Source organism: Oncorhynchus kisutch, linkage group LG14 (assembly GCF_002021735.2).
Source record: "Oncorhynchus kisutch isolate 150728-3 linkage group LG14, Okis_V2, whole genome shotgun sequence".
Taxonomy (NCBI): Eukaryota; Metazoa; Chordata; class Actinopteri; order Salmoniformes; family Salmonidae; genus Oncorhynchus; species Oncorhynchus kisutch.
In genome coordinates this window covers 17,000,052-17,012,944 of record NC_034187.2, presented here as the reverse complement: position 1 = coordinate 17,012,944, position 12,893 = coordinate 17,000,052, and the positions used below count along the sequence as shown (strand labels likewise).

General features: G+C 42.4%; 1 protein-coding gene across 1 annotated transcript; it reads right to left on the bottom strand.

Moving 5' to 3' along the window:
• Positions 1-99: 99 nt before the first annotated feature.
• On the bottom strand, positions 100-7,863 carry snx6 (sorting nexin 6). Its single transcript, XM_020501473.2, has 14 exons — positions 7,757-7,863; positions 7,545-7,595; positions 6,596-6,700; positions 4,681-4,791; positions 4,294-4,415; positions 3,943-4,066; positions 3,643-3,738; positions 3,255-3,360; positions 2,390-2,465; positions 2,251-2,290; positions 1,956-2,042; positions 1,577-1,736; positions 1,297-1,382; positions 100-1,201 (listed from the first exon to the last, which is right to left on the bottom strand). The coding sequence occupies exons 1-14, from the start codon at positions 7,760-7,762 to the stop codon at positions 1,148-1,150; spliced, it is 1,224 nt and encodes a 407-aa protein (XP_020357062.1). The 5' UTR covers positions 7,763-7,863; the 3' UTR covers positions 100-1,147.
• Positions 7,864-12,893: the final 5,030 nt, after the last annotated feature.

Genomic DNA, 12,893 nt, shown 5'->3' with positions numbered 1-12,893 from the left:
GGGAATTGCTCAAACACCCCCTTCTATTTATGAAATGTCCCCCCCCCCCCCCCCTATACACGACACATTTCCAGGGTGAAAAAAGCCTATTACAAGCGGTTTGAAAAGTGGCCATCTTTTTTTTATTCAACCTTAATATGAACAGTTGATACCGAGTTTAATATGATATTGAAGGACATTTTCCATTGGCTTCCCCTGGCTTTTCTTCCATGTTTCTCAGGGTCATAAACGCTACAGAACTGAAAGGATTACAACTAGACAGATAAACAGAGTCTACTCAAAACATTGGATGAAATTATGTTCAGAATGGTTCTAAGGTAAATCGTATAATTTATTATTATTTTCATAATTTTTTATCATAATTATCAGTATTACTGTTTGTTTCAGCATTTCTCCATCTACATAAATGGAAGCTTTGGTCACAGAGTGAAAAAAACATTCATATACAGAGCACTTTAAAGAAATCTGGGGGGAAACAAAAAACAACCTTATCCATTTATGGGCTTTTTTTTCTCTCTTTTTTTTTTTTTTTTACAATACTTGATAGGATTAATCTACATTAAGGCAAACATATTGAAGCATTACTTGTCTGGAATGAAAATTAACAGGATTTGTATAAAATAACAAAACAAAAGTATTAGTAAAGATCGTTTTGATCATTAGCAGTACAGTAAGAACTAATACAACATTTACAAGGCTTTTAGTGACAATACATTTTAATAATAGTAACAATCAGCTCATCTTGAACAAAGTAACTGAGCAGCATCACAGAAAAGTTTTACTGAAACTATTGCCCTCAACAATTACTCTAAGTAAAATAATAACAAATAATAAATCTGGACAGACATGATATAGATTGGGAGAAGATTCCCATCGAGAACGATGATTGTTAACAATTAAAAAGTTGACGTGATTAAACAAAAGTTATAGATTCATGTGCTGTGTGGATTTTGCAGGTATTCCACACTGGCTTCCTCACGCTTTTAGTGTGAGTTGTGGAGGGAGTTTGGTGTCTCTGGTAGTAGTGATGACTACGAACAGGCATCCTGAAAACAAACTGACCCCAGATATGCTCTTTCTTCCATCTTCACAGTGAAGATCAGGCCAAAGCGGGGAAAGCCCTGTACAGTGAACCTTCAGCAAAGACCTAAGTGTCTCCTTTGAGGACTCCGAGACAGCTTTGCAATAATTGTAAATTACCCTGTGGAGAAAGAGAGAAAGAGGTTCAGCCTTTTACTAAGCACAGGCACCAGTTTAGGCTGTCTTAATAGACAACCATGTGTAATGCAAAATGACCTTCGCATGTTTGAGTTCCAGTTCAGCAAGTTCCACCAAGTTCTTTCTGAAGGCTGCTACTCGCCTTGTCTTGAAGTCTATGAGCTCTGTACTCCGGAATAAAGAGAAAGTTATTAGATTAACTTCTCTACATCCATGAATCTGGTTTAGCTTCTCTGATATGCAAAACCTGGGACTCTGATTTAATTTTCAATAGGGAGGAATCATTTTTGGAAAAGTATTAAATGTATTGTTAATACTCTTAAGTATAAAAATATATACATTCGAGTGGATAAAGTACCTTGCTTTGCAGACTCTGAGATTTTCTCAAACTTCTGACAGCACACTTGCTGGCTGGTCTCTGCCTGAAGCACATCTTTGTTCTTTGCCCTGGCTCTGTCCAGAGCTTTGTTTGCGTTCTCGTAATCAACCAGGGCCCTCCCTCGTCTGTACAACAGATCCTTAAGAAAGAAACAGCAGATTCCATTTTGCACATTAATAATAATAAACACCATACTGTCTGATGAAAAACCCATTAATACCAACAAATGCAAACATATGGAGGTTGAGGAGACGTTTCTTCAGGAAATGCGCAGATACTACCTCTGATAACAGACCAGCGTATCTGATCATAATTGTTTGATGATTAAAAAAAAGCAGGGTCAAGTTAGATTTTGTACCTTGGCAGCTTGCGACTCCCTGAGGTAATACTTCAGTAAGTCTGCAAGTTTCAGGTCCTCATCCGCAGCCACTCGAGCCTCTATTTTCTGTAGAGGAAGGACACCAACAGAAATGTGAGACTTCAGACAAAACTCATTTTGTCATTGATGCGAATCTGCATTGCAGCTGATAGATGAAGCTACTTGACATGTAGTGAATATAGGCCTAGTTATTAACTTCAGTGAACATTGCTAGTACACAACAATTGTTTGATACATAGAATCAAAAGACCAGGCAAAAAAAATAAAAACATACCCGTGTTTTCTCAAACAGTTCAGAGACTTTCAAGAAAAATCTGGAAAACAGTGGGTTGCATTTGAGTTACAGTTGGATCAAAGCTTTTTGGCAGCAAACAATATATGGGGAGAAAAGGACAAATAATTTAGTTCCATACTTGCACACATCTGTGGAGTCCTGGGTTCCTAAAGTGTACAGTGTGGAGGCAATTCTATTGATATCATCTGCAGCACCTACAAAATAAGAACCCAACTTCAGATGACATAACACCTAAACCCCGTACTCATAAACACAGACGGTCTGTCAATCATGTACAAAATGCATTGAACAAAATGCAAGCATAGATCTTTTAGAAAATAATATCTGCAGCTGGACATTTTCAAATGCGCAGTGAGTCACTTTTCTAATATAGTATCACGTTTTAATGTTGTGGAAATTAAGTATATTACAATACATAAAAGTTCTTACCGGACTTTAAGACATGACAGATGTACTGTCTGACCCATGGGAATGACAGACGACTATATATTTATGAGTGAAATTTGTATCCTGAAGCTTTGTCAAACTTTTCATTCGCGAAACTAAAGGCATGGCTCTTACCTGGGATATATACAAGATATTGTCCTCATCATTAAAAAATTTTTTTTTTAACAAATGGAACATGACAAAGTTTCGAAATGAGTCGGCTGTCATCCCCAATACTTTAAGACTGACTGACCCCAACTACAAATAAACATACAACTTACCCATTTCCATATTTGTCAGCAAATTAATATAAAACAAAAAAATAGATGTAAAATACAATGTACAGCACATGGACAAACAGACAGGCTGGTTTCCACAAACATTAAAACATAATACCAAAGTGACTCAGTCCCACTCACAGTTCACAATAAAATGCATTTCAACACTTTCAATTGGAATTACTCAAATCAATCTCATTCTCAGTAACTGATTCAAATCCATGTATATAGCAAAAAGCTTACCTAGCACGTGGAGATTATGAGACAGAGGAGACTTACTTTTGTGAGACCTGATCATTCTATCAGATTTGGCGGAGGCATCTTTGACACGATTATGGTACTCTAAAAGGAATGTCTTCTCATGCTCAAAGAAATCATCTACATCCTGAAATCCAAAAGACAATCACATCAAACTTTATACAAGTAATAACTATTAGAAATAATACAAATCGGAAGAAATGCATTTGTCAAATTTGTTTACACAAATGTGAGCACCATTCATGATGCGAACAATGTTTTTAAAACATTGCTTAAGTCGTGAAATGCTTATGTTGTGCCTTCATTATAATATACAACTCAAAGCAAGTTCAAAACCCATTTGCTTGGCTGAATGGATTTACATAGAAGAGTGGACGAATGGTTTACATAGAAAAGCGAACCAACTCACCTTCACCCCTGCCACTAACACACCGTCTGCAGACTTCACCACATTCTTGAAGAAATCTTCCATCTTCTCCCTCTTGTTTTTGCCTCGTACACTTAGCTGTGAACAAAAGGTAAGGACAAAATGACAATGATAAAACTAAGACATGGTAAGGGAATGACATATTCTAATATTTTCAGGCACATCCAACTAACCTTTTGAGTTATCTAAAGTTCATGAAAACGAGAGAGAGCTTGTCTAAGAACATCTCCACAGCAACAATCGTCTCCAAAATCCTACCTTGGTCATTATGACCCCACTTACATCTTGGTTGTACTCTAAAAACACATGGAAGTTCAAGTCTTTCCTCAAGACAGGATGCGCAGCCACACGGCAAAGAAACACTTCATGCATCGCCACGGTCTTCTTGAAGATAGCCAAGTATTCGCTGAAACACAGACATAGCCTAGATATTACCAATAGTATTCATAACACCAAATTATCCCAACCAAACCACTGTACTGAAACACAAAAACAATGTCAGAGCAACATGGGTCATGCTCAGTTTGAACAAAATTGAAGAAAACACTAAAACAATGTAGTACTATCTGAACTTGTCAAATAAGAAACACAACGTGCCCTAATGAACCCGTCCATGAACTCTAAATCACTCACGCTTCAAGTTCCTGTTTCATTTTGGTGAACTCTTCCTTGGTCATGGAACCTTCACCTTCCCCTAGTTTCTGTAACTTCTCTCTGGAGGCATCAAAGTCAGGTCTTGGAGGGGCTGGGGGAATCTATGGGGAATCAACACTTGAATCGGTACAGTGTTTGAAATTGAACATCTTGCTAAGTTCATTACTGCATGGAACCAAGGAGTTTGAATAAGAAAGGGGATTGACAATTCATAATTAATTGTTTTACAAAACACTAAGTTTATGTACTTATCCTGAGAGCCAAAACATCCCAAAATGGCACCCTATTCCCTATATAGTGCACTACTTTATAGGGTGCCATTTGGGACTCAACCACAGAGTATCTCTGATGGAGCTCAGTACTTACAATGTAGCCTGCATACTCCTCATTCTCCACAAAGGAGTCATGAAGCCAGATGAACTCCTCATGCTGCCGCACCACTGAAAACTCATTCTGCTTGAAGTTAGGAAGAGTGCTCTGTGAAACAAAACAGTAGAAATCAGATGTCACTAACAATGTTTTTTTTTTTTGCACTGAGCAAATTTCAGGTCTGCTGAGCACAAACTTGAACGTTGTGAAAATTCTGTGCAATTTCCGGCACGCGTTTACTGTGAACAGAGGGTGTACCCGCTTTAAGTAACAGTTTTAACAGTGACCAAGTAGGCTACTGTGGCTATTTGATCATAATATAGGCCTACCAGAGTGGCCTACCATCAAAAACAATGGAGAAAAACACATCCCATAACATTTTAACATGGAAATAGCTGTTCTCTCATTCAGCCTATAGTAGCAGCCAATGTGTGGTCTACAATGCCTACAGTCCATGAGACTTTGAAAAAAAAACACAAAAAAAACATGCAGGGCTCGATATTAACCTATTTATCCACTTGTCCTTCAGACAAGGAGGTGACTGAAAATGTGTTTCATGCAAGAAACCACTTTACAAAATAATATTCATTATTATTCCCATACAATTATTACAGAGAATCAGACAAAGTATAGTATGGACCTGAGCCGTGCCTGTCAATGCTCCTACTCCAATGCGCTCTGCCTACAAGAAAATCTCTTGCACAGTTAGTTTTGCAAACTAAATCTTAGTTTAGTTTAGTATAGTTTGTTTTGTTTAGCTATATTACATTGAAAGTGGCTAATATCACGTTTATTCAATCATAGTTCCCACAGTAGAATGAAACGATGATAGTATTAACTGAAGGGGAAAACTGTAGAAAGTTGAATCTTGTGCTTCTCTGCGCAGGCTCATATTTCTTCTGCGCAGCAGTCCAAGGGGAATTGGTCACTAGTGGAACAAATTCTACTGAAAATCATAGCCGAATAGAGTATGACATATCTACGGCTCTTCTAAAAATATCTTTCTGCCAATTAGAATGTGCAGCTCAATAAAAGGGGAAAGCCAGACGATCTGGATCAGAATGATCTGAAGTGTCAAGGCAACGGTTAACCCCCTTCAATCATGATTGAATTCCTTCCTTCACAAGAGTCCTTGCAACATGATAAAAGTTGCCGTAAAAACATAAACCCATGACATTATGAGGTTAAAGTGTAAGGTAATGACTACTGGAATTGTCTCTGCATTGAACATGAAATGGAGTGGAATGTGATCATGCACAGATCTTAATTTGCATTCCATGACTTCAACAAAGCATATTTTGCATACATGCACACTAGGATTCAGAAGACAAAATTAATGTGGCGATAACACAACTGCTGGGGAGGAACATATTTGCAAGTCATGTGACATCTGTCTCAATTTAGACAGCCAGAGAAACGCACATTATTGCCAAGATTTGTATAACTAAACCAAGAGACCACAGCCTGTCGTTTGTAATGGGAACAAGCGAGATCCTATTGGTGCGTTCTAGCATGCATCTGCATGTTTCCGTTAGGGAACGCCTACTCTTTGCAGTGTGTGTGTGTGAAATAACCCCATTCGCCTTCGCACTCCTTCTAAACAACGCAATTTTTAAAACTTTTGCAACGGGTAAAGTCTACATAACTTGGTGCACTCTGTTCATGACAGATTCCAGTTTTGGGAACAGAAAACTGAATTGAGATCAAATGTTTCATCGATGAGAAAATTATCAAAATGTAGTCCAAAATCCATCTCGTTCCATCTTCTCCCACTGCCGGCCTAGCGGATGCTTCACATTTATACATCCAGTGAAATATCTGTCTCATTGTTTTATCTGTGTTATTGCCATTTTATGTGCCAAGTGTCTGGGCAAACAGGAAGAAATATTGACAAATAGGCAAACTCTCTTACCTTAGTATGGACAGTAAACTTAACCTTGTCCCGCTCACTTAATGCATCAGAAATGTCCACTTGGAGTGTTGCATCAGTTTGGAGGTCAACATTGACTGCTCTAGGCTGTAAAATATTGTAATAGATATTGTATTTAGTGACAAGCCAAGTACAAAAATCACCATTCCCCACAACTAAAGCTGGCTACATTCCACAGAAAGAGATGATAGATATAGCAAGACTCTACTGTTTGTTTTTCCCCTTTTGGAGGAGAGGGATATACCAAAATACAAATGAGATGGTATGTAAATCTTTAAACTAATGTTGACAGCAGTCTTCCTCATTTGTTTGTCTACTAAGGTAAGTCATGTTGTTGTTATCCAATTATACTAGCAAGCTAGCACAATATTGCTCAGCATTCTGAATGAATGAACAGAATGGCAATCATGCAATGCCTGCTAGTTACATAGCTAATGCTCCAACAGGACACAACAATTACATAACGGCTAGTTATCTCTGTCAAATGATGGCTGTGCACTTCCTAGCTTAGCTTGCAAACTAGCCAGCAAAACAATAGCAGAAAGCTAATAATGTGCATAGTTAGATGGGTGTGCTACTAGTTAGCAATGGCAATATACTTCTTATTTGAGAAGTTAAAATAAGGTTACGTATGTTAACAATTAACAAGAGGGCGCTACCTACCTACTGGATTGTAACCGTTGCTGGCCAGCTAGGAAGATAACTGACTTCTGATGTGGTCAAGCTGACTACTGTAGCTAACTTAGCCTAACGTTAGCTATTCAACCAATTTGACGTCAGTTGTCACCTGTCTTAACAGCTGATCAGATCATGCAATAAGTAATTACTGCAGAAAACCAATAAAGTAAATAGCTAATCTAGTTAACTGTTACGACCAGAGACAAATAAGATAAATATTTTTTTTAATCTAAGAAGAAAAAAAACAACTTACTCCTCTGTCCTCCTCCGAGAGGAAATCGGGACCATCGTCCAGCCCTTCTTGCTAGGTAACGTTAAACAGAAGACGACGGCACAAGACAACATGCGTTAGCCACATTACCGTTAACATTACCGTAAGCATCGTTTACTGATGAATGTGTCAGATGACTGCACACATAAAGCAATAAGGTTAGCTAGCTAGAGTAAATTGTGAATAACACCTACCATCATGGCTGCTGCGGGTGGAGTAGTGAGGAAGTCGTGTGACGTCACGTGACGAGGCCGCAGTGGGGATGATAAAACGTGGAGCTTTCAATCCAAACCTCCAAGTGGGGCCAAGAGTAGCCACTTGACTGGTACTAATAGGCCCTTACAAATATTTTCACTCTTACAATTTCATCCCACCACATTCACAAAACAATTTTAAAGGTTTAAACATTGACTAGGCAGGTCTATGGATAGATCCAACTGAGTTATTGGACCTTTGGGGATTATATTTGCATTTGCTGAGCAGCACAGACCACCAATTTATGACCTTAGTTCATATTATATTTTTTATTTATTTAACTAGGCAAGTCAGTTCAGAACAAATTCTTATTTACAATGACGACCTATCAAAAGGCAAAAGGCCTCCTGCGGGGACGGGGGGCTGGGATTAAATAAATAAATACAATATAAATATAGGACAAAACACACATCACAACAAGAGAGACAACACTACATAAAGACAGACCTAAGACAACAACATAACAATGCAGCAACACATGACAAAACAACATGGTAGCAACACAAAATGACAACAGCATGGTAGCAACACAAAAACATGGTACAAACATTGGGCAAAGTCAACAGCACAAAGGTCAAGAAGGTAGAGACAACAATACATCATACAAAGCAGCCACAACTGTCAGTAAGAGTGTCCATGCCTGAGTCTTTGAATGAAGAGATTGAGATAAAACTGTCCAGTTTGAGTGTTTGTTCCAGTCGCTAGCTGCAGCGAACTGAAAAGAGGAGCGACCCAGGGATGTGTGTGCTTTAGGGACCTTTAACAGAATGTGACTGGAAGAACGGGTGTTGTATGTGGAGAATGAGGGCTGCCACAGTGCTTAACCCCCCTGAGTTAGTGATCATGTGATGTAGAATCTAAATAACCTCATTTGTGTGTGTACGCGTGCATTTGTCAATTCATTTGTGTTTTTGTGTGTGTACGCGTGGATATGTGTGCAATAGCTACCATAGCTACCATAGCTACATCAAAATCAATTAAACTAATATGTTTTGTAAGAATATAGTGGAATAGAATATCTTCTGGCTACTGATCTGCTTCTCTACCTAACACTTGGCAGAATATGTACTTTTAAATATGATGGTTATAAACGACAATCTGACAGTCCACAACAACTGACCTCAAATTATATTTGTTCTGTTGTCTTTGTAATTGCATTAGCTGGGTGTGAAAGGGGGGAAACAGAAGGAAAAATATATACTGGACAGCATTAAGCAAAGGGGGTAAGAGGCGAGTCTACAACTTGTCTTGGAGGCACAGTTGTGTTATGAACTTTGTTCTGTGTGCTGACTACAATTTGTTGACATACATAAAGCTTTGGCATGTATATATTATAACAACCACTAGATGGCACAAAACTCACACGGTGATAAACAGTCCGCGAGTGTTGGTATGATGCTATGTTATTACCATGTAATAAACTGCATCAAATCATTCCGTTTTCTTACCTTGAAAGTAATATCTTAAATATTCATTATATTAACTACAAAACATGTATTGTGTCTTTCTGTGATTTTATGCAATTATACAAAACACGCACACACAATGTAATGGATCGCTTCAATTCTAGACGTGAGTGTAACTTTATCACAGCATCAACAAGGCTTGTTGTTGTTCTATTTTGCAATCCTTATAAATTGAGAAACATGTTTTGACATGGTGCAGAACTGTAACAACACCTTGTTGCTTCATAACGATACATTGCCATTTGATCCACACAACTAGATACTGTAGTATGTATGCCCTTTCATCATTACATCGCTGATGTTTTGTTTGACTTCTAGGTTTGACTCTACAGTCACCTCCAAAATTATTGGTAGCCTTGATAAAGATGAGCAAAAAACTGTATAAAATAAAAAATTACAAATACTGAGCTACATTGTAGGCTAAAATAAATGTGGAAATTATATTACTTTACACTAATACAATTGCTTAGAGAAAGATATTTTGTTTAACAAGTAATACAAAAAAATACAACAAATATTAGATGTCAAAATTATTGGCACCCTTAAGATTGTTATAAATAAAATAAAACAAAATAAAAATCTGCATTAACATTCTACTTTCTTAAGTTCATCTGAGCTTAATGAACTGTACTGGGGCCTGCCATGATTTCCTGCTTCTGTATGGAGGAATGAATCCCTCCCAGTGTGTTCTCCAATCTCATAAAACATTGAAAAGGGCTCAGTGCTGTTATCCTAGCAAGGGAAGGGTGCACAAAGTATGACAAATCGGGTGGCAATCATTTTGACGCCTACACTACCGTTCAAAAGTTTGTGGTCACTTAGAAATGTCCTTGTTTTTGAAAGAAAAGCACATTTTTTGTCCATTAAAATAACATCAGATTCATCAGAAATACAGTGTAGACATTGCTAATGTCACGACCTGACCTTAGCTATCTTTGTTTTCTTTATTATTTTGGTTAGGTCAGGGTGTGACGAGGGTGGTATGTGTGTTTTGTCTTGTCTAGGTTTTTTTGTATATCTATGGGGTTTTGGTTCGTCTAGGGAAATGTAGGTCTATGGTGGCCTGAATTGGTTCCCAATCAGAGGCAGCTGTTTATCGTTGTCTCTGATTGGGGATCCTATTTAGGTTGCCATTTTCCATCTTGGTTTTGTGGGTTATTGTCTATGTGTAGATGCATGTCAGCACTCTTGTTAATAGCGTCACGGTCGTTTTGTTAGTTTGTTTAGTGTTCTTCGTTTAAATAAAGAAGAATGTATTCATCTAACGCTGCGCTTTGGTCTCCTCGTTTATGACAAATGTGACAGAATAACCCACCAAACAAGGACCAAGCAGCGTGAAAAGGAGAAACAGCGTTTAAGAGACGGACCTGGGAGGAGATATTAGATGGAGCAGGACCCTGGACACAGCCGGGGGAGCATCGCCGTCCTAAGGAGGAGTTAGAAGTAGCGAAAGTGGAACGGCGATACTACGAGAAGAAATACAGGAGAATAGAGGAACAGCGAAGATATGAAGGTACACGGCTAGCAGGGAAGCCCGAGAGGCAGCTCCAAGATGTTTTTGGGGGGAGGCACACGAGGAGATTGGCTGAGTCAGGTAGGAGACCAGTGTGTAACTGGTTAGGCACCTTGTTATGCAGAGATGCACACGGTGTCTCCAAGGCGCGATTCTAGCCCGGTGCGCTCTATTCCAGCTCCTCACATTTGCCGAATGGGCATCCAGCCAGGATGTATTGAGCCAGCTCTATGTTCTGGATCTCCAATACGTCTCCACGGTCCAGTGTATCCTGTGCCTCCTCCCCGCACTCTCCCTGAGGTGTGTGTCACCAGCCCAGTACCACCAGTGCCAACACCACGCACCAGGCTTCCTGTGCGCCTCCAGAGCCCAGTACGCCCTGTTCCTCCTCCCCGCACTCGCTCTGAGGTGTGTGTCACCAGCCCGGTACCACCAGTTCCGGCACCACGAATCAGGCCTACAGTGCGCCTCCAGGGTCCAGTACGCCCTGTTCCTCCTCCCCGAACTCGCCCTGAGGTGCGTGTCACCAGCCCGGTACCACCAGTCCTGGCACCACGCATCAGGCCTCCAGTGCGCTTCCAGGGTCCAGTACGCCCTGTTCCTGCTCCTCGCACTTGCCCTGAGGTGCGTGTCACCAGCCCGGTACCACCAGTGCCGGCACCACGCACCAGGCCTACAGTGCGCCTCGGCAGTCCAGAGCGTCCGGCGACAGTACCCAGTCCAGAGCGCCCGGCAACAGTACGGAACCTCCAACGATGGGCCAGAGTCCGGGGCCTCCAGCGACGGGCCACAGTCCGGGGCCTCCAGCGACGGGCCACAGTCCGGGGCCTCCAGCGACGGGCCACAGTCCGGGGCCTCCAGAGACGGGCCACAGCCCGGGGCCACAGTCCAGAACATCCGTCCGGGGTCTCCAGCAACGGGGGGGCACACGAGGAGATTGGCTGAGTCAGGTAGACCTGAGCCAACTCCTTGTGCTTACCGTGGGGAGCGTGTCACTGGTTAGGCACCTTGTTATGCAGAGATACGCACGGTGTCTCCAGTGCGCTATTCTAGCCTGGAGCGCTCTGTCACCAGCCCGGTACCACCAGTTCCGGCACCACGCACCAGGCCTCCAGTGCGCCTCCAGGGTCCAGTACGCCCTGTTCCTCTTCCCCGCACTCGCCCTGAGGTGCTTGTCACCAGCCCGGTACCAGCAGTTCCGGCACCACGCATCAGGCCTCCAGTGCGCCTCCAGGGTCCAGTACGCCCTGTTCTTCCTCCCCGAACTCGCCCTGAGGTGCGTGTCACCAGCCCGGGCCTTCAGCGACGGGCCACAGCCCGGGCCTCCAGCGACGGGCCACAGTCCAGAACATCCGTCCGGGGTCTCCAGCAACGGGGGGGCACACGAGGAGATTGGCTGAGTCAGGTAGACCTGAGCCAACTCCTTGTGCTTACCGTGGGGAGCGTGTCACTGGTTAGGCACCTTGTTATGCAGAGATACGCATGGTGTCTCCAGTGCGCTATTCTAGCCTGGAGCGCTCTGTCACCAGCCCGGTACCACCAGTTCCGGCACCACGCACCAGGCCTCCAGTGCGCCTCCAGGGTCCAGTACGCCCTGTTCCTCTTCCCCGCACTCGCCCTGAGGTGCTTGTCACCAGCCCGGTACCAGCAGTTCCGGCACCACGCATCAGGCCTCCAGTGCGCCTCCAGGGTCCAGTACGCCCTGTTCCTCCTCCCCGAACTCGCCCTGAGGTGCGTGTCACCAGCCCGGGCCTTCAGCGACGGGCCACAGCCCGGGCCTCCAGCGACGGGCCACAGTCCAGAACATCCGTCCGGGGTCTCCAGCACCGGTCCCCAGTCCAGAACATCCGGCGATGATCCTCGCAGCAAGGGTCCCCAGCTCGGGGCCTACGGCGAAGATCCACAGTCCAGAGCATCCGACGATGATCCACGGGTCAGTGCTACAAGAGCGGACTCAGTATATAGAAGGGGGCGGTGTCCAGAACCAGAGCCTCCACCGAGGTTAGATGCCCACCCAGACCCTCCCGTTTAGGTTTGCGGCCTGGATTCCGCACCTTTGGGGGGGGGGGGGGGGGTACTGTCACGCCCTGACCTTAG